General features: G+C 56.7%; 7 protein-coding genes across 7 annotated transcripts, besides 22 other annotated features; all 7 read left to right on the top strand.

Moving 5' to 3' along the window:
• Nucleotides 1-51: 51 nt before the first annotated feature.
• On the top strand, nt 52-1794 carry Tco025E_01053 (paraflagellar rod component Par4; the record flags this gene model as incomplete). Its single annotated transcript, XM_029367991.1, has 1 exon — nt 52-1794. The coding sequence occupies one exon, from the start codon at nt 52-54 to the stop codon at nt 1792-1794; it is 1743 nt and encodes a 580-aa protein (XP_029231934.1).
• A 29-nt stretch (nt 1795-1823) lies between these two features.
• Nucleotides 1824-1852: a microsatellite.
• Nucleotides 1853-2346: 494 nt separating this feature from the next.
• Nucleotides 2347-2393: a sequence feature (A-rich).
• A 364-nt stretch (nt 2394-2757) lies between these two features.
• Nucleotides 2758-5298, top strand: Tco025E_01052 (uncharacterized protein; the record flags this gene model as incomplete). Its single annotated transcript, XM_029367990.1, has 1 exon — nt 2758-5298. The coding sequence occupies one exon, from the start codon at nt 2758-2760 to the stop codon at nt 5296-5298; it is 2541 nt and encodes an 846-aa protein (XP_029231933.1).
• Nucleotides 5299-5418: 120 nt separating this feature from the next.
• Nucleotides 5419-5488: a microsatellite.
• A 589-nt stretch (nt 5489-6077) lies between these two features.
• Tco025E_01051 (major vault protein) lies at nt 6078-8627 on the top strand (the record flags this gene model as incomplete). The annotated part of the gene is made up of 1 exon (XM_029367989.1): nt 6078-8627. One exon carries the CDS (start codon nt 6078-6080, stop codon nt 8625-8627), a length of 2550 nt encoding a protein of 849 aa, XP_029231932.1.
• Nucleotides 8628-9260: 633 nt separating this feature from the next.
• Nucleotides 9261-9309: a sequence feature (A-rich).
• Nucleotides 9310-9328: a microsatellite.
• Nucleotides 9329-9397: 69 nt separating this feature from the next.
• On the top strand, nt 9398-9931 carry Tco025E_01050 (uncharacterized protein; the record flags this gene model as incomplete). The annotated part of the gene is made up of 1 exon (XM_029367988.1): nt 9398-9931. One exon carries the CDS (start codon nt 9398-9400, stop codon nt 9929-9931), a length of 534 nt encoding a protein of 177 aa, XP_029231931.1.
• A 104-nt stretch (nt 9932-10035) lies between these two features.
• Nucleotides 10036-10063: a microsatellite.
• Nucleotides 10064-10192: 129 nt separating this feature from the next.
• Nucleotides 10193-10228: a microsatellite.
• Nucleotides 10229-10351: 123 nt separating this feature from the next.
• Nucleotides 10352-10390: a microsatellite.
• A 324-nt stretch (nt 10391-10714) lies between these two features.
• Nucleotides 10715-10758: a microsatellite.
• Nucleotides 10759-11054: 296 nt separating this feature from the next.
• Nucleotides 11055-11076: a microsatellite.
• Nucleotides 11077-11431: 355 nt separating this feature from the next.
• Nucleotides 11432-11462: a microsatellite.
• Nucleotides 11463-11646: 184 nt separating this feature from the next.
• Nucleotides 11647-11699: a microsatellite.
• Nucleotides 11700-11962: 263 nt separating this feature from the next.
• Nucleotides 11963-12005: a sequence feature (A-rich).
• A 95-nt stretch (nt 12006-12100) lies between these two features.
• On the top strand, nt 12101-13336 carry Tco025E_01049 (putative protein kinase; the record flags this gene model as incomplete). Its single annotated transcript, XM_029367987.1, has 1 exon — nt 12101-13336. The coding sequence occupies one exon, from the start codon at nt 12101-12103 to the stop codon at nt 13334-13336; it is 1236 nt and encodes a 411-aa protein (XP_029231930.1).
• A 5-nt stretch (nt 13337-13341) lies between these two features.
• Nucleotides 13342-13369: a microsatellite.
• Nucleotides 13370-13468: 99 nt separating this feature from the next.
• Nucleotides 13469-13492: a microsatellite.
• A 327-nt stretch (nt 13493-13819) lies between these two features.
• Nucleotides 13820-13852: a microsatellite.
• A 50-nt stretch (nt 13853-13902) lies between these two features.
• Nucleotides 13903-13925: a microsatellite.
• A 249-nt stretch (nt 13926-14174) lies between these two features.
• Nucleotides 14175-14199: a microsatellite.
• Nucleotides 14200-14669: 470 nt separating this feature from the next.
• On the top strand, nt 14670-16613 carry Tco025E_01048 (putative nucleolar RNA helicase II; the record flags this gene model as incomplete). Its single annotated transcript, XM_029367986.1, has 1 exon — nt 14670-16613. One exon carries the CDS (start codon nt 14670-14672, stop codon nt 16611-16613), a length of 1944 nt encoding a protein of 647 aa, XP_029231929.1.
• A 420-nt stretch (nt 16614-17033) lies between these two features.
• Nucleotides 17034-17046: a microsatellite.
• Nucleotides 17047-17073: a microsatellite.
• A 127-nt stretch (nt 17074-17200) lies between these two features.
• Nucleotides 17201-17234: a microsatellite.
• A 105-nt stretch (nt 17235-17339) lies between these two features.
• On the top strand, nt 17340-17972 carry Tco025E_01047 (uncharacterized protein; the record flags this gene model as incomplete). Its single annotated transcript, XM_029367985.1, has 1 exon — nt 17340-17972. One exon carries the CDS (start codon nt 17340-17342, stop codon nt 17970-17972), a length of 633 nt encoding a protein of 210 aa, XP_029231928.1.
• Nucleotides 17973-18001: 29 nt separating this feature from the next.
• Nucleotides 18002-18025: a microsatellite.
• Nucleotides 18026-18189: the final 164 nt, after the last annotated feature.

Below are 18189 nucleotides of genomic sequence, written 5' to 3'. Positions count from 1 at the left end.
TGGCCGCGGGTCGCAGCTCGAGGCCGGGGTGCGTAATCCGTGGCACGGCAAATGCCTCCGAAGAAGGGAAAGAAGAAGGGAGGGAAGAAGCAGGAGAGCGCCGAGGCCCTCCGCCTGAAGCAGCTGTATGCTCTGGAGTCTGAGGCGGAGGAGCTGCAAAAGCGTGAAAATGACCGCCGTGACCGCGAGGAGCAGGAGGAGCGTCTCATTTTGTGGAAGGAGGAACAGGCCCGCATCATCCGTGAGAAGGAAGGCAAGGTGAAGGAGCTCATGGCAAAGGTGGAGCAGCTCACCACCTCTCTGCGTGACGAGCGTGCGGCGTCGGAGAGTCAGGTGGAGCAGCTTGTCTTGATGCGGGACTCGCTGCTTAACGAGGTGAGTCTGCTGCGTGTGGAGCTGGAGGAGAAGCAGCGGCTCCTGCTGCACGAGAGGCAAAACGCGGAGCTGAAGCTGTGCAGCGTGCGCGAGGAGGCTGACAAGAATATCAAGTCACTCTCCGACGAAATTGAGGAGGTGCGGACGGACTTTGGCGTCTTCAAGGCGGAGCACGCCGAGTACGCGGCGAAGATGGAGGAAACGCTGGACAACAAGGAGGCAGAAATACGCGGGCAGGTGTCGAAAATTGGGAATCTGCAGCGAGAACTGGAGAAGGCGCTCGCAATGAATCGATCGCTGCAGGAAGTCGTGGAGGCGCGTGAGGCAGACGATCGAAAAAATGTGACCCTCATGCAACTGCTCAACGCCCAGCTCGATGAAAATAAACGCCGGTACGAAGAGCGGTTTGAGGAGGAGCGCCGGCGCCTCGGCATGGCAAAGGAGGAGGTGCTGCAACTAGAGACGAGGTGTGCAAAGCTACGGGACGAGGTTGAGGCCCTGAACAGTGAAAATGCCGAGGTGAAACTCAAATCCGACGTCGTTCTGCGCGAGTACCGGCAACAACTAGAGCAGGTCAGGAGCGACTCCGCTTATTTGGTCGCAGAGCTACAGGCCCTGCAGGAGCGGGCGTCGCAGGAGGCGGAGGCCACGCAAACCACCAGGGCGAGTCTCGAGGGGGAGCTGCAGAACACCCTTGTTGACCTAGAGGCCAGCCAAAAGCGCATGGAGGAGCTGGAGCTTTTGCTGCGGCGCAAGGAACGGGAGACGTTCGACAAGATCACCTTTCTCAATGCTCAAGTTTCAAATAACCGGACCATCATTTCCCAGCTACAGCAGAAGCTACTACACGAGCAGAAGCTGCATGAGACGGAGCTGTCGCGAAACTTTGACGAGACGAGGGAGAAGGAGAAGGAGCTCGATGCGGTGCGCAGCAGCCTCTCGCAGAAACATGATGCCGCCAAGGAGCGGGAGGCGCAGCTCATGTCGGAGGTCGCGGTGCTGAAGTCGACGACGTTTCACCTCCAGACGGCGCTACAGGACGCGCAGCGGAGCCTGGAGGTGGTGACGGCGGCAAAGGACGAGGAGATCAAGCGTCTCTGCAACCTGCTGGACGCGCACTTTATTCCGCACCGTAGGACCATCGAGGGGGAGGTGACGACGTACGAGGGCACCATTGCGATTCTCAGCGAGAAGGTCGGCGAGCTGACGCGGGAGATGGAGGTGCGAGAGCAGTTGGCCCTGGAGAACGAAACCCATCTCAAGGCCCGCATTGCAAATCAGGAAGAAGTGATCGAGGCACTGCAGGAGGACCTACGCCGCTCGGAGGCGCGGCGCCGTGAAGAGGTGCGGTCCGTCGAGGACGAGGTCGCACGGCTCAAGAAGACGCTGGAGATCCACTTTATCCCGTACGAGATGTAATCATTGAAGCCAACACCACCTGACACGCGTACGTATATACATACATACACACATAGATGTTTATGCATGTATGCGTGCGTGGAAGGGAGAAGTGAGCAAAAAAAAAAGGATAACGAGAGAGGGAGAAAAAGAGAGAATTTACAATGTATAGGGGCGAGCAAGGAAGTATTTGCTGAAGAGACCGAAGCAGAGAACACAGGAAGGATATTAAAATGGCATACAGGCATGTATTTATAGTTGTTTGTGTGCGCCACACCTCACTTTGGCGTGGGTGGAGGAGTTGTTGCATGAATTAAACTCGGCTGACGTTGCAGAAGTCGCGGGTGGTTGCCTGTACGTATCTTTTGTCTATTCTTGCATGCCTGTGTGCACGTGTGTGTGTGTGCAAAGTCTAAGCATTTGGCCTACTTCCCTTGTTTTTACACACAACAACAAAAAAAGCTCCAGTATTTGCTTCTATGCATGCAAGAGGATGGGTGAGTTGGAGGGCAGGGGAGGGGGGAAGAGCAATGTAAATTTAAATGTACTTTACACCTTCCCTCCCCACCCATCCTTTTTTTTTTTTGCTTTTGTTTTCTGTTTCCTTCATGATTTTTGCTCTGGCAACACACTTGGCCGCTTTACTCCCCCATTGCTGTTGCACGTTTCTGCGCTTGTTTGTTTGCTCACGAGGTTGTGGGCTTTAGGGGCTGCGTGCGGTGCCAGAGCCGGGAGGAGGAGGCGAGGGAATACGCGCGGGAGCACAGGCCAAGCGGAAAGCCACCACCGCCCCCGCAAATACGCCAAGAAACCGAGAGGCGTAGAGTAAGTACGGTCACCGACAGCCACACACGCCCCGTCACGTCGCATACGTAGCGTTAGATAGATACGCGTCTCGGTCCATTACTATAACTACAGAAACAAGCGCAAGGGGAGGAAGAGGAGGAGGGGCGGCTTGGGGCAGTAGGTGGGGAAGCAGCGCCCATGGAGGATGTTGTTCCACCGCCTAACGGGTTGGAAACGCCACCGACGCCTGGCGCTGCCGCAACGACGGGCGTGTACGCCGCCGACCGCGTCCCTGGCACGTACCTTAAGACTTTGACGGGTGTGCAGCGGGGGGAGGAGCTCTTCCACCGGCCGGACTTGGAGCGCCCGTGGCGAACGTCGGCGGCGCAGCGCAGCGCGGCAACGTTGGCGCTGAAAGAAAAGGAGATTGAGGAACTCCTGCGCAAGTGCTCCAGCCTGCGAACGCAGCTTGGTAACGCAAAGCACGACGCAAAGTATGTGGAGTTTGCCGCCGATGAGCGGGCGAAGGGGAAGTTGGCTGAGATGCAGAAGGAGGTGGAGCGGCTCGAGGCGGCGCTGAAGACAACGAAGGAGGAAAAGGAGGAGGTAAAGGCCTCCACGGAGCATCAGCTGCGACTGCTGAAGTCCCAGCACGAGAAGGAGCTCCTACAACTGAAGACTGAGAAGCGTCTGCTGAGCGAACGCTGCGGCGAGCTCACCAGGATTTACCAGCAGCAAGTCGACGATGTCAAGAAGGCCGCGGCACGGGAGCTGGAGTACGTGGAGAGTTTATGCAAAACTCGGGTGGAGCAGCTCAAAAATGAGCTTCAGGCTCTTCAGAGTCAAGGCCTGGCGGCTGAGGAGCGCCGTGCGGAGGAAGTGGCACGGGCCAATAACCTCACAAAACGAATTGAAACAGACTACAAGGAGCGCCTTCGTGAAGCTGAGAAACGCGTCGATGATGTGCGAGAAAGACTGGAGGCGGCGAACAAGCGACTCGCGGAGGAGCGCAGCGCTGCTTTGAAGGAGGCAAGCCACGCTACTGAACGGTTGGTTGTGGCTTTGGCGGACCGCGAGTCTGTGCTGGAGCGATTAAAGCAGTGGAACACTTACGTTCTTCGCCTGCTTGATCAGTTTTACACAAAGTTTATAGAGTCTAGACCGGAGCGGGCCGTGGAACCGCATGATCCAGAGCTGCACGAATCCCCTGCTTTGTATGCCCCGCGATGCCTCATGGAGGATCCGAATGCCAAGGTAACGGTGGAGCGCATTGTATATCGCCTGCTGCAGCTAAAGCTTATGCATCCAGCGGAGGGAGAGGATCGCGCTCCCACAGGGTCGGCATCCATAGAGGCTTTAGAGGAGTTGGCCAACAAACAAAAGCGCCTCTCACGGGCGTTCCAGGAGATTGAAACAAAGTGTATGGAGGCTGGACAGTCACTTAGTGGCGTCATTTCCCGCCTGCATTTTTTTAGCGACGATCTTAATGACGCGGTTGCCAATTCGGGACTAGTGGCTCCCCCGCAAAAGTGTGCCATCTTTGTATGCCTCTTTGTCTGTAGGGGACGACAACTGTGGGCTGAAGACGCTGAGCTGGCTCGAACCGCGGTCTCCCTGATGAATTCCGTACTGCGTCCTAAAATGACCCAGTATGGGGCCTACGAATGCTACAGTGACGGGGCATCCATGTTGCTGGCCTTTGCCGATCCTGTCGCCGCCTGTCGTTTTTGTGTAGAGTCACAATGTTGGCTGATGAGTTTGCCGTGGCCGCAGTCTCTATTGCGAAGTGCATGGGGCAAGGAGGAGCTTGATGAAGGGAATAACGTGATGTATCGTGGATTGCGTTTGTCTATGGCAATTCACACTGGCGATGCGTTTGTGGAGCCAACCGCCATCCCGTGTGGAGATTCATACCGATGTCATTACTACGGTCGTGCAGTTTCGCAGGTCATTCACGTTTGCTCCCTCGCACAAGGAGGTCAAGTAATTGTGACAGGGCCTGTTTGGGAAATGTGTAGTGCAGAGCTGCATGAGCTGGGTCCTGTTAGGGTCCGGGAGCTCGGGGAAAAGCCCATTGTTTCCTTCAACAAGGAGACGAACTCGTATGAGAAGGAGAAGCTTCAGCTTCGCCAGATCATCCCGCAGCAGCTGCTGGGCCGCCCCTTTCAAGGCCTGCTGGAGGAGGATGCCTTGGATCTCACAATTTTTGGGAACATGCGACGGTCGATGCTTTCCGATGAAATTGAGGGCGTGGAGGCGCGACGGGCCTCGCTGAAGGAGGCGGTCGAAGTGGCAAGTGAGGAACTGGCGGCGGTGGACCGCGCCATACATGCCCTCCTGCACCGCACGCGGGAGGCGAAGTCGTACTTTCACCTGCTTCCGCCCAGCGAGATGGTGGCGTTGATGAACGACTTATACGGTGTGATGGAGAAGGTTGCCGCCCGCGCTGCCGACCTCCGCGTGGACCTCCGTAGCATGGATGAGCTGCAGGAGGAGCTGGCGATCCAGACTCGTGGCTTGAAGGACTACTGCCTTCAGCATGCATCTACGGCCGCCCGAGTGGAGGAGCTGCAGACGCATTCAGAGCTCATGCAGACGCATTATGACAAGCAACTTGCCGAGATGCGCAAGAGCCTCGCGGAGAAGACGGACCAGCTTCAGAGCGAGCTGCGGGAACGTGATCAGCTGATCCAACGGCTCTACAGGAAACTGCAGTCTATTCCACGCAACCATTCATGACAACGGATCCCCTCCTGAATTGGGCGATACCATGGACAGCGGTGAGGCGTCATCTGTGCTCTGCACTCCTGAGCCGGGGCCTCACACTTCTGTGAGGCCCGGATTGAACAATTTGATAGATGTTTTTTTTGTTCTTGTTGTTGTTTTTGTCTGTTATTGTTCCTGCTACTGTGTTTGGTATGTTTTTTTTTTAATTCTCTGAGCTCCCCTCTTACACGAGAGTGCGTGTATGCCTTCCCGCCGTCCTTCTTTTTCCCTCGCTGCGTCCGTGGCTGCGTGTGTGTGAGAGAGAGGGACAGAGCGAGCGCGAGACGGCTTCCCTCTCCACAAGACGCTTCAGATACGCTTGATGCTGTCCTGCTGCAGAACAGCATAAATCTTTCTTTTTCTTTTTCTTCGTCGAAGGACGAGGAATGCGAGTGGGAAAGGAATGGCGGGGGACACGCGTTGCTTGCGGGCGGCATGAGCGACGGCGTTCATTGCTTTTTGATCCTGCTTTTCCGTCCCCTCCTCTTGCACTCACGCTCTTGGGTTGCTGGTTTCTTCTGCCCTTTTCGTTTTTTCTCCCTCTCCCTCTCTGTGTCGCCGCCCTGGCGCCGAGGTAGCAATCATCCATACGAGTGACACAGAAAACGCAAACCAAAGGATAAATCTCTAGGAGGTGTGACGGAGCCGTACTTCAAAGCGTTTATTAGTAGTATTATTGGTATTACTTGCGTACCGTTACTGTCAGAAACCACTGCACAGGCGTGCGTGTGTGTGTGTGTATTGACAGAAGTATGGACCAACCGGGGCAGGGCAGAAGCAACGAAGCGGAAAGTGGAGCCTGCGTTATACGCATTAAGAGGAACAACTATGTGCATTTGCTGGACAACAACACAAACGTTACGCGATGTCTGCTGGGGCCGCTGGTGTACACGCGCCAGGAACACGAACGGTGTCTGTTTTCCCCGCGGCCCTGCGTGGTTGTGCCACCGCGGTGCTATTGCGTCATCCAGAATCCTTGCGTGCGGGACGCGTCTGGGGCTCCCGTGCTTGGGGCGAACTCCAGTGTGATGCTGCGCATGGGGGAGGAGGAGATTCGCTTTGAGCAGCAGCCGTTTGCGCTGGAGCCGGGGGAGGTGCTGAAGCAGGAAAACGAGGAGTGGCTCTTTAAGCTGAAGGTGATTCCCGCCAACACGGGCTACCACGTGCGCTGCCTCCGCGATTTTACCGACGAGCACGACGTCGCAAGGCGGGCGGGGATGGAGTGGTTGGTGGAGGGGCCGCAGACGTACGTGCCGCGCGTCGAGGTGGAGGTGATGCGCGAGGTCCAGGCGCAGATCATCAGCCCCAACACGGCGCTGCACCTCTGTGCCAAGGTGAAGTTCACGGACCGCGACGGTGTGCCGCGGGAGGCGGGGGAACTGTGGATGGTAAAAAGCGTTGGCGCCTACCTGCCGGCTGTGGAGGAAGAAGTCGTCGGCACCGTGGAGGGCATTGCGCTTACCAACGCAAAGGCCCTCCAGCTTGAGGCGCTCGCCACCTTCACGGACGTTTACGGAAAAACACGGAATGCCGGGGACAAGTGGCTGGTGACCAAGGCGGACGCTTCAGTGCACATTCCTGACGTACACGAGAAGGTCGTCGGCGTGGTCAAGGCGACTGTGTTGAGTGCAAAGGAGTACTGCATCGTCGAGGATCCGCTTGGCACGGATGGCGTGAACCAGTTCGGACGAAGGGAAGTACGCAGAGGGGAGTGCAGCTTTTTCCTGCGCCCCTACGAGAAAATGATTGGCGAGGTGCAGTCGATGAAGGTGGTTGGCAAAGATCAGGCGCTCTTGCTTCAGGCGGTTGACTCCTTTGACGATCACGGACAGCTTCGACGCCCTGGGGAAAAGTGGATGCTGCACGGCCCCGCCGAGTACATCCCTGACGTGAATGTGCGTATTCTGGAGCAGCGGAGCGTCATCGCGCTGGACAAGAACGAGGGCATCTACGTCATGGACACCACCACAGGGGTGGTGCGGGTCGTGATGGGGGAGCCCTACATGCTGAACGAGAACGAGGTGCTGTGGGAGAAGCATCTCTCACCAGAGGTGGAGATGCTGCTCTCCTCGCCGAACGGGTGCTCGAAGCAAAGGGAAGAAAATGTGCCGATTGCCACCACACGTGTGCGGCATTCCGTTGTTCGCTTCAACGTCCAACACAACGCCGCGGTACAAATCTACGACTATAATCAGAAGAAACTCCGTGTGGTGCTTGGGCCAAACCTGGTTGTGCTGTCCCCTGACGAGGAGTTCACGGTGCTGTCACTCAGTGGAGGAAAGCCAAAGGCGCCCGATGCGCTACACACTCTGCAGCTTTTACTGGGCCCACGCTTCTCGAGCGATCGCGTCGTCGTGGAGACCTCGGACCACGCCCGCCTAGAGCTGGATCTCTCCTACAATTGGCACTTTGACGTCAACCGTGAGGAGCCGGACTCCAAGATATTCTCCGTGCCGGATTTTATTGGGGACTGCTGTAAGACGATCGCCTCGCGTGTTCGTGGCGCGGTGGCGGCGGAGGACTTCGACTCCTTTCACCGTAACTCCTCAAGGATTATTCGTGAGGCCGTCTTTGGGCACGGGGAGAACGGTGAGGTGAAGAACTCGCTGCTGTTTACGGCAAACAACCTGGTGGTGACGAACATTGACATCCAGTCCGTGGAGCCGACAGACGCCAAGACGCGGGACAGCCTGCAGAAGTCGGTGCAGCTTGCGATTGAGATCACGACCAAGTCCCAGGAGGCCGCCGCACGCCACGGAAAGGAGCGCAAGGACCAGGAGGCGCGGGGGAGGCTAGAGCGGCAGAAGCTGCTCGACAAGATCGAGGTGGAGCGGACAAAAACGCGGTGGTTGGAGCTGCAGGCGCAAAGCGAGGCGGTGCAGGCGAGCGGGCAGTCCGTGGCGGAGGCCAAGGCCAAGGCGGAGTCGCTTCTGATCGAGGTGGAGTCCGAGTTAAAGCAGGCGGAGATGCGGGCGAAGGCCTACCGCATCACAGCCGAGGCGGAGCTGCGGAGACAGAAGCAAAAACTGGACCTAGAACTGGAGTTTACGAAGCGGCAGAACGAAATTGAAATCATAAAGGCGCGCCAGTTGGCGGAAACCGAGGCCGAGCGGGTGCGGCGCATGGTGGCCGCCATTGGGCGTGAGACGATTGTGGCGGTGGCGCAGGCCGGGCCGGAGATGCAGGCCAAGCTGCTTGGGGGCCTAGGCCTCAAGGGTTACCTCATCACGGACGGGAAGTCGCCGGTCAACCTGTTCAACACCGCCCAGGGTTTGATTAACGGCGGGACCTCGGCACAGTAGCACCCGTAGGCGAGAGAAGAAGCGATGAAACCTGTGGCGAGTGGCTGAACCCCTGCCCAGAGCGTGTCATTTTGTCTTTTTTTTTTTAAATATTTTATTGTCTGTGTCGGCGTCTTTTCTCTCTTCCCTGCATCTGTCCGCCTGGAATGGAGGCGGGAGTAGACTTTGTGAGATGGTAGGCAAGTGCATGCAGCGAAGTGGGGTGCGTGTGAGCGCCAGCGGCACTACGTTGCCTGAGTGAATTAAAGTGACCCTAACGCGAAAAACAAAAACAAAAAAAGGCGGCACACCAAATTTCTGTAAACACACGAAACATGTGTTATGGTGGCCTTATCTACTTGCGTGAGAAGAGTGAGGCGAAGTGTGCTTCCCTTTTCTTTTGCTGCATTTCTTTCTTGCAACTCCCCGCACCCACCTTTGTTTTGTTTTTGTTTTAGTTGTTTGCCGTGCCTCTGGCCTCACCGCAGCCCCCCTGGGGGAGGAGGGCCGTCGTTTTCAGCTGCGTGGCGAGGGCCGCAAGGAAACTGTTTCGTTACTAACTGCGCCTGCACTGCATGCGTGCCTCTGCCTGTTGCTGCGGGCCACTCAACCCTCCACACGCGTCTCTTGCCCCCACCCCCCACCCCACTAAATTTTTTTTCTTGTCTTTTATTTTTATCTTGCTGTTTTCGCTCGCGCGCGTTCTCTCTTTCTCTCTCTCTTTTGGGCGGCCTCGTTGTGCGGCGGCGGGGGGCTGAGAACAGGGGGGAGGTGGCGGTGGTGCGGTGGCCATGGACGCCCAAAGCAGCGAGGGCAGTTTTGTAGACCACGGCCAGGAGTTCGAGCTGGGCGTGGGGGCGCGGCCGGAGTGGAGCGTCGGCAAGCCGGGCGGCGCCACGTGCGACGACGACGACGACGACGACGACGACGACGAAGACGACGAGAGCGACGCGGCGGTGGTAGAAGAGGTGCTGCGGGGCGCCGACGACGTCTCCACCGCCGCGTCCAGCGCGGGCGACGCGTGTAGGCTGGCGGCCGCGATGCGGAGGGCGACGCTGCACACTGAGCGGCTGCTGCGGGCGAACCGGCAACTCGTGGGCGACAACGAGGCGCTGACGAAGCGCAACGCCGCCCTTGCGGCCTCGAATCGGGCACTCACGCGGCAGAACACTACACTCGCGGAGGCAGTCGTGTCGCTTTCGCGGAGGCAGGAGTACTCGCAGCAAGCCCTTGTAGAGCTGTCGCGTGAGGTGCGCGAGATAAAGGCGGCGGTGCTGTCACTGGTGGATGCAGTCGTAAAGGACCGCAAGGCTGCCGGTCCATGAGAGCGAGTGCGAGGCGCACTTCAAAACAAACAAGGAGAGGCCAGCAGGCAACGCAGTCAAGCATGGCCCCTTGCATACGTGCACGTGCATGCCGCAGTCCGCATTATATATGTATATATATATACATATATACGTACTTGGATGCATCTGATTTTCGAGAGCTCCGTGCGAGGGTGGGCGCCAGTGGCCGGCATCTGGCATGGGCGGGAGTAAGGAAAAGCTCAATGGAGGACTTCTCGAAATAATTCCCTCACAGCCTAAACACACACACTCTACATACATACATACAGGCACACATGCGCCTTCCCCCGAGCGGCGAGCGAAGGGAGGATAAGAACGAGCGAAGCAACTACAGTTGAGGCGGCCATATACACGCACACAAGGCAAATAACGTAACGAGAAGGGGAGGAATATGTCAAACCCCCCCCCCCCCTCCCCCTCCCTCCCCTCCCCTCCCCCAAAATGGAAAAAAAACAACAACAAAAAGGAACGGCGGAAAAAATATATGCAACGAAGGCGAAGGGGCGGGCGGGGAGATAAGCTTTTTGTGTATGTGTGAGAGAGAGGGAAAAAAAGAGGGAGGAATATAGTGTGCGCAAGTGCGTGTGTGTGTGTGCGTCGGCGGTTGCCCGGTACGGGAGAATCAACGTATGTATCGGCAAAGCAGGGGTATCTTCCCCGAGCCAAAACTTTTCTCTATCCTTCTCTCTGCTAGTGTCATGTGTCTGAGCTTGTCTGGGCACGTATGAGGTGAGTATGCAGAGCCCATAATATCAGTGCTACATATATATATATATATATATATATATATATGTATATATATATATTGATCGTGCAAAGAAAACTCGCAAGCATTCCCCACGCACACGCAAGCGTGCACAGCAAACATATGTACGTAAACATTACAAGGCGTTATGTACGTTGTCGTCTGCGGCGTTTCTTTTTTGTTCATATATTGGTCTTTTTTTGTGTTGGTTCTATGTCTCCCTCCCTCCCTCCGCGCGTGTGGCTCTTTTTTCATCATGCCACATGCATAATTATTCCATGACTTGCAATTCTGCACTTCCTGAATGTGTGTTGTTGGCTTAGGTGTCGCGTCAGCTGTGCCTGGTAGTGAGTGTAGCACACAAACACACCCACACACAGGTATACAGACCGAGCAACGAAGCAAAAGAAAGCGAGGGGGCGGGGAAGAAAGCGAAAATGACAAAGTTAGCGGATTTTAACTTCAATGCGGATATGACGAAGGACATGCAGGAGGACGCGCGCAATCTCGTTATCCAGGCCTTTGAAACAGAGACACTGGAGTACGCCATGGCCTCCTTTGTCAAGCGGGAGTTTCAGAAGAAGTACAAGGGCGTGTGGCACTGCGTTGTTGGCAAGAACTTTGGCTCATTTGTGACGCACGAGACGAAGGGGTACATTTACATCACGTGGGGGCAAATGGCTGTGCTCCTTTGGAAGTCCTTGACGTAACGGACATCGCTTTCACGCATGTGTGTTGCGGGATGGGGATGGGTTGGGGTTAGGGCGTCAAACACTGCCTTCGCCGCAGACCGTGGGACTTGTGACAGATGGTGGGATGGGCACTGCGCACACAGCGCAGAGTTAAGGGGCAGTGGTTTCCTTCCCTTTGCCTTAACTTTCTCCAGGCAGCTTTGCCATGCCGCATTTTCTCACTCGCTTCCAGCCTCTCGCTTTATCTATCCCTCCACGTGTATGTGCTTGTGTGAGTGGTGGGGTGTGTGTGTGTGTGTTTGCTTGTTTGCCTCACTGCTGTGGAGAGCGAGGCTTAGAAATGTACAGCCGTGTCGACGGGCATCCCGCTTCTTTCATTCACCCACGAAGCAAAACGAAAAAAAAAACCACAATAAAAACACCCATAGGGGTAGTCGTCTGCCTGTGCCTGTTTGTGTGTGCGTGTGTGAATGAATGTTCTCCCCCTGAGGCTGCTTTGGTCTGAGCTCCCTTCTCTTCTCTTGCTTCTGCCGTGGGCGTTGATTTGTAACTGCTGCCGCAGTTATTGCTTCCCTTTTTTCCTTTTCTTTTCTTTTTTAATTTTTGCTGCTTTCTTCCGTCTGCTGCACACACGCGTGGTGCACGCCCCGCGCAGGAATTGAAGGTGCGACCGCGCCCCACACCCCCTTCCCCCTCCCTCCGCCGCGCAAAATGTCGCTTTTTCCCTTCCGTGAGGAGCGGCACATCAACCAGCTGTACGAGACGGACGACATCTACGACTTTATTGGGCGTGGGACGTTCGCCTCGGTCTTTAAGGCCGTGGGCCTTGTGGACGTGGCGGGACTGCGGAAGGGTGACGCGGTCGCGCTGAAGGTGTTCAACAAGCGCGACCTCACCTCTGAAAAGATGCGGCTGGACGTCATCAACGAGGTGGAGGTGCTGCGTCGGATAAACCACAAGAACTGCGTGCGCCTGCTGGACTGCTTTCAAACCCCGCTCCATGTTGTGATTGTCATGAACTACGTGGACGGGGCGGAGCTCTTTAAGGCCCTCCGCGACACGGTCTTTACGGAGGCGCAGGTGCGATTCGTGACGCAGCAGCTACTGGAGGCCCTGGACTACCTCCACAACGTCGTTGGCGTCGTGCACCGCGACGTAAAACCGGAAAATATATTAGTAACGTCCACGGGAAGCGAGGAGTTTCACGTGACGCTGGTGGACTTCGGCCTCGCGCGATCGCTCGCGCGCAAGAGCGCCGGACGCCGACGCTTGGGAGGCGCACGGTTCTCACTGCACGCCCTGCCGGAGTCCACCAGCGCGGAGTCGCTCGACTCCCACTGCGACAGCCCGCTCATTGCCACACCGTGCGGGACGCTGAACTACGCGGCGCCCGAGACGGTGAAGAGCCTCACGCAGAGCGGCGGGCAACTCGCCACCACGCCGGACCTCCTCGCCCGCATGGACGTCTACGCCGTAGGCACCATCTTGTACGTCATGCTGGTCGGCAAGCTTCCCTTCCGTCACTGCGGGAACAAGCTGCAGCTTGTCAAGGAGATGGAGGCCGGGGCCCCCTTCGCCGAGGCGCGATGGAGCAGTTTGCCGCACGAGGCCATTGAGCTCACCAAGGCGCTCCTTTTCTTTGACCCCGCAAAGCGGCCACGGGCGCGGGAGGCGCTTCAGTTCGACTGGTTCCATCCAGAAGTGGCAGAGGAGGTTGGCGTCGGCGTCGGCGGTGACGGCGGTAGCGGTGCGTTGGAAGGGGAGGGCTGGAAGATGCCTGAACTCATGGGAGATCGGGAATACATGAAGCTGGCGTTTGACGCCATGAAGCCGCCGGAGAACGCCATGTACGACAACAACGGCGCCGCCGTCGGTGGCCGCTGCATTAGTGTCCCATTCGGTACATCCCGGTCTTCTGTGACCTCATACTTTGGCTTCTGCCCGTAGGGTGCAAAAGAGAAAGAAAAGAAAAAAAAAGAAGGAAGGAGCGAGAGAGAGGAAGCGAAAGGGGAAAAGGAGGCGAAAGCGTTCAGCGGCAGCGATGTGGCACACCCGCACACGTACATATATATATATACATGTGTGTGTGTGTGTGTGTGTGTGCCTAAGCATACGCATCAGTCGTGCACAAACCCCAAAAAGAAAAAAAAACTCACAAGAAATAGCCCTCCACTCACCCACACGCGACAAAAGGCGAGTGCATGGAAAGGCAAAGGCCAAAGGAGCATGTACGTATATTGAGCAGCACAAGAGGTGTGAGAGGAATACCAAAGCAAAAGAAAGTAAAATATTTTTTTTTAAGCGAACAATGATTTAAAAAGAAAAAAAAGGCGTAGCTGGCTGCGTTCATATCACCATTTCCTGTGTTTCATACCTTTTTATATCATGAGTCCTCCGACCCTGGTTTTCTCTCTTTCGTGTACTGCATTCCTTTCTCTATATTTCTCTCTCTCTCTCTCTCTCGTGTGTGTGTATGTGTGCGTTCTCCGTTTCTCCCGTATTTCCTTCTTCCCATACATATATATATATATATATAACAATCTATGTGCCCGGCTATCTATACATAGATATAGATGTCGTGATTGGTGTGGCTGTGTCTATGGACGGGGGGAGTACGCGGCGTCGTGGATGTTTCCTTTTTGGTTTGTTCCCGTGGCCCCGGCCGTCGTGCCTCTCCCTCTCTGTCTGCATATATATTTCTACTGTACTCGCTTTTGTGCGATTTGCATCCTCTCATTACTTTGCTTTGTGCGTGTGTGCGTTGTCCGGGGGGGGGACCGTTTCGGTTGTTCTTGTCGTTGTTGTTTTTGAGCCATCCTGTCCGCCTCCCGCGGCCTCTCCTCCGCTTCGCGTTTCTTCTCTTCTCTGTTTCTGCCTGCCCGGTGTGTTGCCGCCCCGGCTGAGCCGCGCAGGGCCGCTACGAGACTTGGAGGAGCAGCAGGAACCCGACGAGCAAACATTTCAAAAGGGCGACGCGAATACAGCAAGGGTAAATTTAAGGGTAGTAGCCGGCAGATTTTTTTTTTGTTGTTGTTGTTTCTACGCCTTTGCAAGAGCCACTCACTTGCCCCCACGCAAGTTCCTCTTTTTCAGTCTCTGTGTGTGTTTGTGTGTGCGGATACGGCGCTACACTCCAGAGCGGCAGGGAAGGCGATACGCGAACGGCAATCGGACGACGACGGCCCGCGCGAAGCCCGCCCAAACAGAAGGACGGCGTCTCAGGGCGTCAGCGAGTGAACTCACACATCCAAAGTTGCTGAAGAAGCTGCAGCGGCGTCAAATGCCTCGCAGGGCTGCTGAGGAAATGACCGGAGGAGGCGAGCGTGCGAAGTCGTCACTGGAGAAGCGGGCTCGTCATGACCAGAACGCAAGCAGCAATGACGTGGAGGGCGGGGAGACGCCGAACAATGGCTCTGACGTGGCCGGTCGCCCCTTCTCCGACTTTGACCTGCTGCCAAGCACGGTTGAGGTCCTCAATAGGCAGGGCATTACCACACTTTTCCCTGTCCAGGCTCTCACCTACGAGGCGATCATGAAAGGGTCTGATGTCTTGGTGCAGGCGCGTACCGGGAGCGGCAAGACGCTTGCCTTTGCCATTCCCATCGTCGAGAAACTCAGCCGCATGGCGAAGGGCAAGGAACCCCCTGTGCGGGGACGCGGTCCTGCCGCCGTCGTTTTCTGCCCCACCCGCGAACTGGCCATCCAGGTGCGGGACGTCATTGCTGGCATCAGTAAGGGATTCGTCGTCTCCGCACTCTACGGCGGTGTGGCGTACAGCACGCAGGAGAGGGTGCTCTACAGTGGCGTGGACGTCGTCGTGGCGACGCCGGGGCGTGCGAAGGACTTTTTGGAAAAAGGCACACTCCGCTTTGATCGTGTGAGTGTGGTTTGCCTCGACGAGGCGGATCACATGCTGGATATTGGCTTCAAGGACGACATTGAGCTCCTCCTACAGAAGGTGGCGGAGCAAAACGGGTCGACGGAGGAAAAGGCAAGCCATCAGACCCTCTTGTTCTCCGCCACAGTGCCGGACTGGGTTCACACCTGCTCCTTCATCTCGCGAAACAAGGAGTTTATTGACATGGTTGGGCAAGGAACGATGCGTGCCGCCAACACGATCAAGTTTTACCGCCGCAAGTGTCACTTCAGTGAGGTGTCATGCATGCTGGCAGATCTCATAAAGGTGTATAGTGGGCGTCACGGTCGCACGCTTGTCTTTACGAACACCAAGAAGGACTGCCATGATTTGTCCATTAATAACACCAAGCTGGACTCTCAGTCGTTGCATGGCGACATGCAGCAGGAGCAGCGGGAGAGCACCATGAAGAGTTTTCGGGACAACAAGTTCGGTGTTCTCATCGCCACCGATGTGGCGGCCCGTGGCTTGGATCTGCCCATGGTGGACCTTGTCATCCAGTGCGCCCCTCCCAGCGACATCGACGCCTTCATTCATCGTGCCGGTAGGACAGGCCGCGCTGGTCGCAAGGGTGTCTGCGTGCTCTTACATCAGCCGAAGGACGAGTACATTGTGGAGCGCATTGAACGGCATGCGAAGATTAAGTTTGAGGTGCTTCCCGCGCCGACGCGGGACGAGATTCTCAAGGCCGTCGCAAGAGACGCTGCGGAGGACTTGGCGCGGGTGGAGCGCGGTGCCACCAACCTCTTCATGGATCAGGCCGCAGAGTTACTGAAGGACGCAGATGCGACGGAGATTCTGGCCTCCGCCATTGCAGTTATGAGCGGCTACACCAGCAGCATCACACGACGTGGTCTAATCACTGGGGCGAAGGGCTCTGTAACGGTGCAAATGTTGGGGCAGCGCACCCTGCCTATTCCTGTCTTCTGCAGCATTCTCCGCAACAGCCTCGGCGACAACCTCTTCACGCGATGCAGAGACATTACACTTTTGCAGGAAACACCTGGATGCGTCTTTGACGTCCCGGAGGAGGCGGCGGACCAGATCCTCGCAACCCCCATCCGTGGAATGGAACTCAGCGTCATTGAGACCCTGCCGCCCATCATTGCACGGGAGCTGAACAGCGGCAACCGTGGCGGCGGCGGTGGCGGCCAAGGCCGCTTTAACGGCCGTGGAGGCGGCGGCGGCGGCGGCTACCGCGGTGGTTACAACGGCGGAGGCGGCTACCGCGGTGGTTACAACGGCGGCGGCGGCTACCGCAGTGGTTATAACGGTGGCGGTGCCCGTCGTGTCCAGCGGCGCTACTAACGCGCTGGCTGGCCTCACAGGAGCTTTTTTTCCTTGTCTCTGCTGGGGAAGTATGAGAGGCCCACGAGGGCCATCATTCTCTCTCTCCCGACACACACACACGCACGCTGCGGAGGAAGAAGCCAACGACATGCAGCGCTGGGTCTTCAACCGTAAGGCAGAGCGAGGGAAAATAGAACTCCCGTGTGTATGGGGCGCAGACCCTTTTTTTCTCCCCCACTATCTTTCTCTTTCTGTGTGCGTGTGTAGTTGAATATGCGGGCCATAAAAGTAGCGGGTGGGAGCCTAGTGAACCTAAAGTGAAAAAGAAAAATAAAACATAACTTTTCTATCACGCTTAATGGAGGGAAACGCTAATAAGAGGGAAAGCGGCAAAAAAAAAAGCAGTACTCTGTAAAGTGCGCATGCATTTACGCCTCCCTATCTATATAAATCTCTCTCTCTCTCTCTAGCTATCTCTGTGTGTGTGTGCTGCTTTAATGAAGTTTAACTTTGCTTCTCTTCCCCAGCCAGCCACCCCACGTGGTGCCTTTTTCCACTCGTTGCGTGCGCCCTTTGCGTTGCTTGTATGCATCACACATTTTTGCCTTTCTCTCTCTCTCTCTCTCTCTCTGCTTCTCTTCGTATGTGGGGGTGATGCCCGGCTCACGCCTCCCCCTCGCTGAATGAGTGCGGTGGGGAGCCGAGAGGAGTTACGCTAAACGACAAGCGAAGGAGACGGGCGTGATGGCTGGGCGTTTCCGCGGCGCGGTGGGGAAGTTGTCGCGGCCGCAAAAGACGCGGGCGGCGCGGAAGGCGAAGGGGAAGCAGACGGTGGCGTTAGTGAGGCGGGTCCCCAAACTCTCCTCGGAGGGCCTGCAGCAGCGCATCGCGGAGCTGACGGGCGCCGCCGCACACGACGCGGGGGAGGCGGCGGCTGGCAAAAAGCCGCAGGTTAAAATTTCCGCGCGCCCCGCGGCGGCGGCGGCGGCGGCGCAAAAGCCGGTTGGCAAGGCCGCCATAGAGATCGTCGGGGCGCGGACGGAGAGGCTGGTGCCAAAGACCGAAGTCGCCGCCGAGCGCACACCCGCGGAGGCGATGGGGCTCAAACTGCTGCACCGCGCCGTCAAGGACCAGAGCCACAACCGCCTGCTGCCCCACCAGAACCGCCACGACTACGAGTACCGTCTGCGCAACGTCGCCACAGCGGGTGTGGTGCGCCTCTTTAACTCTCTCGCGCAGGCGCGCAAGGCAGGTGTGGTGGTTGAAACGGAGGAGAAGCACATGACAGCAGACAAGGTCCAAGAGAAGAAGCAAGTAGCCACAAAAGAGGCCTTCCTCGCCGCCCTTCGCCAGCCGCGAAAAATGGAGCGGTATTAGCTAAATTTCTCGCCCAAGTTATACATACATGTTTGTATGTGTGTGTGTGTGTGCATGAGCTCTTCCGCCGCATTGGACTGCAGTCACGCGAGCTATGCAACTGTTGTGGGGAGGAAGCCGAGTAAGTCCTCGTATCTACGGGCACAGCGACGTCCACGGGACCACCTGCCGACGATGCTATTAAAATGGACAAGGAAAAAGAGAAAGTGACAAAAAA

The sequence above is a fragment of the Trypanosoma conorhini genome (assembly GCF_003719485.1).
Source record: "Trypanosoma conorhini strain 025E chromosome Unknown Tco_14.4_contig_00030, whole genome shotgun sequence".
Taxonomy (NCBI): Eukaryota; Euglenozoa; class Kinetoplastea; order Trypanosomatida; family Trypanosomatidae; genus Trypanosoma; species Trypanosoma conorhini.
The sequence above is the reverse complement of the archived record's forward strand: the minus strand, read 5'-3'. Positions and strand labels throughout refer to the sequence as shown.